Source organism: Charadrius vociferus, unplaced genomic scaffold, assembly GCF_000708025.1.
Source record: "Charadrius vociferus isolate BGI_N301 unplaced genomic scaffold, ASM70802v2 scaffold151, whole genome shotgun sequence".
Taxonomy (NCBI): Eukaryota; Metazoa; Chordata; class Aves; order Charadriiformes; family Charadriidae; genus Charadrius; species Charadrius vociferus.
Window position 1 is genome coordinate 1494786 of NW_009646933.1, and position 5791 is coordinate 1500576.

The following is a 5791-nucleotide window of genomic DNA, read 5'->3' on the forward strand; positions in this document are numbered from 1 at the left end:
CACCCCAACCCACCAGGGGAACCTCCCCTTCGTGCTGCCGTTACAGCTACGGCAAGGGGATGAAGCCATATAAGACCGTTCAGGCTGGTCAGAACATGAGGGACCATCCAGTTCGAGTCCCACCTGGCCTCTGGCCGTCTGAGGGGGCCTATGTGCTGTACGGGGACACAACAAGGTGCTAACAAGGCATGGGGAAAGAGCCCTTGTCCCCTTGCGGGGCCTTTCCCTCAGACGGCAGCACAAGCCGAGCAGCAAAGCGGGAGCCCCTGAAGCGAGGCCCAGGCCAAGGGAGCCGGGCGGCCCAGGCCTGCGCTGAGGGGAGCGGGGCTCCAGGGTCGCCCACCCAGCCCCACAGAGAGCCCACACGGCCTCCCCTATGAGCCTGCCACGGCTCCCCCCAGTCCCAGAATCACAGCGTTGATCCCCTCCTGCCATCAGGGGATGGCCCAAGAATCGCAGCTCTCCGTTTTCCATCGCTGGAAACTGGGAAGGAGTCAATCTAAAATATGAGACAATTGTAGAGTTTTAGAAACCAGACAACAAATGACAATAATTCAGTGTGTGTTACATTAAAGGCAGTAAACCTTCCACATCTGTATTGAATCGCTTGCTCATTTTGAGTCTTGTTTTCCTGGCTGGGTTGTCCGTACCCATGTGGGAATGACAATGCCCTTCATGCCAAATATATAATTTCTACTCGCCGTCAAATCCCATTGTTCTAAGCTGCAGTTTACCCAAATATTCTGGGGTGTTTTGAGGTGGGGTGGTGCATGCTGCCTCCTGCCTTCCTTGGAGGTGCCCAGAAAGCCTTTAAAGAAATGTCGATAAGAATACAAAGCAGAGCAGCTCTGAGAAGAGATGCAAGAGCCTGGGGGGGACGACGGGCAAGAGAGGGCAGAGGGTCCAGCAGCAGCCCTGGGTTCTGGATCTCATGCAATCTGGTGAGCGCTACCTGGGCTCTGCTTGGTCTCTGGGGAGACTTCCCAAACCTGAGCAGTCTCAGCCGTATTTGAGGCAGGACAAGGCATGTTGTATCAGCTGTGGTTGTAAGGACTGTGCTTCGGCCAGCACAGCTCCGGTGTGCGGAGGCCGCTCTGGTTGTGGGGCGCAGCCTGCTCACCTGCAAGAGAGGGTCCGCATAGAAAACGTGGGTAGATCACAGAATCACCAGAGTTGGAAGGGACCTGTGGAGATCATCTAGTCCAACTCCCCTGCTAAAGCAGGATTGCCCAGAGCACATCACTCCGGACTGCATCCAGGCGGGTTTTGAAAATCGCCAGAGAAGGAGACTCCACACCCTCCCTGGGCAGCCTGTGCCACTGCTCTGTCACCCAAACTGTACAGAAGTTTTTCCGTGTATTTGAACGGAACTTCCTATGTTCCAACTTGTGCCGATTGCCCCTTGTCCTGTCACTGGGAACCACTGAAAAGAGTGTGGCTCCATCCTCCTTCAACCCACCCTTTAGATACTTGTATGCTATAATAAGGTCATAATAGATGCAACTGGGTTTTAAGCTGTTGCAGTTCGGGTTTTGTAAGAAATGGGGGCACGTTAATAAATTGGTATGATAAACATTCAGTTTTATACTGTGAAGGTACATCAAAGAAGGCAGGGTATTTAAGAGAGTACAGTTTAAATTCATAACATTGCAGCCAAAGGTGAGATGTCATGGATAATTAGAGTTTGAGACTCACTTATTCATGTACAAACCCATTACCTTCCTACTTTTCCCTTCGCCTGTCCCTATGCCCTTCAAAACAAAACCTTTAACAGTACAGGCATAGGGAACCGATCTATTTTATTCCTGTCTGTATTTGCACTAAAGACCCTGTGAGGTATCCCACAACCGTCCTTTTCCCCATGCAGCCAGCCAGGACTCGTACTGCCACACTGCAATCTGCTGCTGTGAAACCATCTTCTGTTTGCAAATCCTTACCGGAACCAATTACTCTGCACTGAAAAGTCTTAGTCCTCATCCTGATCTGTAAAATGTTCTGGTTATTGTCGCTTCTGTGCCAGGTACGAGTGATGGCTGCTCTTCATGGTTTGAAGTGACGGCTGGATCGCGGGTTACTTTGCATGGGAAGCTCTTTGCCAGGTGGAAACATTTTTGGACGTTCCCTGTTACTGAAGAACCTCAGCCCCTGCCAGGTTTGAGGTGCTTCGCCTTGTTTAAACTTGGTCACAGCAGAACTGCTCAAAGCCACACAAGGAGGCAGCAGCAGTGCAGTTATTCCCTTGCTGTGCTCCTTTCTCTGCCTGTTTGCTGTCTACCCTTTTGCCCTGCTCATTACCTGGGAGACCTGATCTTCAGCTGCTGCCCCACTTTGAATCACAGTTTTGCATCTGCCGGGTAAAACACCGTCCCAGTTTCACCTCAAATGCAGGATTCCTGCTACACAGAACTGCTGCTCCTTTTTACTGCACGTGCCTAATTGATTTTGAAGCGATCTGCCCACGTGCTGTAAGCCATGCGTTGAAACTTCAGCCCTTCTGAAAGGTCACGAAGATGGGGGAAATCACTTTTCACCCGTTCCAGCTGCTGCTTGTGATCTTTAATACTGGCTTTTATTTCAGTAAGAAGTAGTGTTTTAACAGTCAATACATATGAAAAGGAGATGATATGTAAGCTGTGCTTCAAACCATTCAGTACTCCAATCCAATGCATCAGCAATGGAAACATCAACCGCTGTTTTTTTTTTTCAAAAAATTTACAAAAATACAGGAAGGCCTGCATACCTTCCATGTTTTATGTGTTCCACATACATCCTATCCAGTTTCCATGAAAGACAGATAAAGAAAAATAACTGATCCAGACCGTATCCTCATCACCTCAGAATTACACAAAGATTATGATAAAGAAATACTTGATAATAGATCTACCTACTCTAGAATTTAAAGCTTAAAGTGATCCTGCTCTGGCCAGTGTTACCACAACTCACTAAGTTTGCTACATAAACCAAAATACAGCTTCATAGCAAAGAGACGATACAAGTGCCACAGGGATGAGAAAAAAATATTTCATGTAGGAACAGTAACTCTGGTAGCTGGAGCAGGATGAAGCTGAGTTTTTAGATACTCCCATTGTACGCAGAGATAGAGCAAGTTATGAAAGAGAGTGCTTGACTTAGAAACTCAGAATTTATTTACAAGTTTTCACTAAAAAAAGGAAACAACACAAAACGCTCCTCCTGGATATACTCTACTCTGCAAAACACTGCAACTGAAGATCATTAAATTCATTTACACATTTTACAGATTTATCTTTGAATACAACAGCGTATGCTTTAGTCATCAAGACATCAGAAGGAGATGATAAACTAAGCTGTTTTTAAATAATGAAACTGCCAGGTTTCCTTTGGCCTTTGCCTCTTTAAAAGTAAGCTACAACAGTTTAGCAGAGGAACAGACATAAGACTTCTAACTTTTCTAAAAAGGTACATGAGAATCAGCCTTCTTCAATTCAGACTTGCTACACAACAACCCAGCAGCCTTAATTGAGACAAGATCTGTACCAAAGCAATTAACAATAATCTCTGCGACAGAACTGCAAGGTCATAGCCATAGTTTCGGTTTCAGTAAGTTGTTAATTTAATAAAGGAAGATGGAGGGCAGGGGAAGAAGCAGCAGTAATAGAAGAGGCTGCAAATTCGCAGTTTTTTAACAAAGAATTGCATTTGAAAAAGGCAGAGTGTTCCCCTCCCTCTTTTCCCAAGAAGCTCAAAATATAAATGGTTCCGCACCTCCAACATGCTAATCACCACCCAGAAATTTAACACACATTTTAAAAAGTATAATAACCCTTGACAGAACAGTAACAAATGCTGATCACTATTATCACCTGCTAGTCTAAATTAACACAGAGTTGCCCAGATTTAGGTACAGCTTTTTTAGATTTTGCATAGCACCCGCACCTATTTTCAACCTATTTTCAAAGTTTGATCAACTTTGAAAAGCTGATCAAACGCCATGAGAAAAATCCTGTGCTCAATCAAACCGGGAAAATTCCACTTCCAAAGTGAACTGAACCAGGACTTTACTCAGATAGTTTTGTCTCTTCCAATACCACAACTGTATTTCAAAAATTTCTATCATGTTTTCAGAGCCCAATTCGTATCTTTTTAAGTAGTACTGTGTAGTAATTGAAATAAAAAAGTTGTTTCTCTTAATTTAAAAATAAATTGAGAAGTGTACTGAAGGAAATTCATCCCTGAGTAACGAGACATTTAAAAACCGCATCCTATCAACAATCATTGCAATGTGTTACGACACATACCCGAAGGGTAAACACTATTCACAGGCAGCAACAGAACTTGTCATAGTCCAATATATTTGCAGCATTGTCGCATTGATCCCCATATCTTGTTTAATGAAACTGCGAGTTTTGGAAATAGGATAAATAGAGTGAGTGTCTCTATTATTTTAAGTTGAATGTCGAATTGACTGCTAAACCGTGCTGGATCCCAGAAAACTCAGAGCAGTGATGGTTAGCAACTTGCTTCTTTGGGTGTCCAAAAGGATTTTCACCAGGCATCTTCAACCAAACAACAGGAGGAGAACGATTGTAACGGAGTTCACTGCTATTAATGGCACTGTAGAAAAAAACAATCAAAAAGACAAAAGTAATTGTGAAAATTTTCTTCTGCACATCAGGAAGTGACAGAACTTCTTCTTATCTTGGGAGACTACCTTTTAAGGAACAAGATCAATCAAAATTTTAAAAATAAACTGAATTTTCTTATGCAAAGATCAGGATTAGCAGAAGGAGACAGGATCAAAGCCTAGGACACTACAAATTAGGAAGCAACAGCATAGATACTTGTATATGACCCACCATGTTACAACTTTGACCCAAACAACCCTTCCTCCAAATGAAACAAAACTATCTCAAAGTCAGTTTCTATCCTTGGCTTTGCTGCAATTTAGAAGAAATGTATCAGTTTTTACTCTGTGGTGAGCAAGACAGGTAAGACTTGTTAACTCCTGTTTGTTATCACCTATAAAAAGTACTTTTGTTATACTTTATAGTAAAAAAATATCAGTCACAAATTTAGAGTCTAGTGTTTTTCCCCCATCCTTTGAGGCACGTAATCCTGGCTTACCTTCAGGAATCCCAGGAATTACATTTCTCTCCCCAGGTATTTCACATAAAATTGCATTTAGCCAAGGTGAAGCTAATTGCACACTGATCACCAAGCTTCCCCCCAGCTCCTGAACTCCGAGTAAAGGCAAGACACAGCAGCGGCACCACAAGCCAGAGCCATCATCAGGGAATGTTTTATGGTTTATCAAAGTCAGGGCACCTTAGCTGGGACCTGCACCTTCCTCTGCAGAGCCCACGTGTGGAGAAAGAAACCTGAAGGAAGCAGAGATTGGAAATAACAAGCAGAAATTTCGCCTGTGCAAACCTCATGAAGTTCAACCAGGCCAAGTGCAAGCTCCTGCACGTGGGTCAGGGCAATCCCCAGCACAAATCCAGGCTGGGTGGAGAATGGATGGAGAACAGACCTGAGGAGAAGGACTTGGGGGTGTTGGTGGATGAGAAGCTCACCATGAGCCGGCAATGTGCGCTGGCAGCCCAGGAAGCCCCCCGCATCCCGGGCTGCATCCCCAGCAGTGTGGCCAGCAGGGCGAGGGGGGATTGTGCCCCTCTGCTGCGCTGTGGGGAGACCCCCCTGCAGTGCTGCCTCCAGCTCGGGGGGTCCCACCAGCAGAAGGACACGGAGCTGGTGGAGCGGGGCCAGAGGAGGGCACGGAGATGCTGCGAGGGCTGGAGCCCCTCTGCTGGGA

At 45.4% G+C, this 5791-nt stretch overlaps 1 protein-coding gene across 1 annotated transcript in view; it reads right to left on the reverse strand.

Annotated features, from left to right (window-relative positions):
- Positions 1-4537: 4537 nt before the first annotated feature.
- The window catches only part of IER3IP1 (immediate early response 3 interacting protein 1), a 5878-nt gene continuing 4624 nt past the window's right edge, over positions 4538-5791 (reverse strand). Inside the window, exon 3 of the mRNA XM_009894761.1 lies at positions 4538-4593. Within this exon, the coding sequence (XP_009893063.1) occupies positions 4538-4593 (56 nt within the window). The remainder of the gene's footprint in view (positions 4594-5791) is intronic.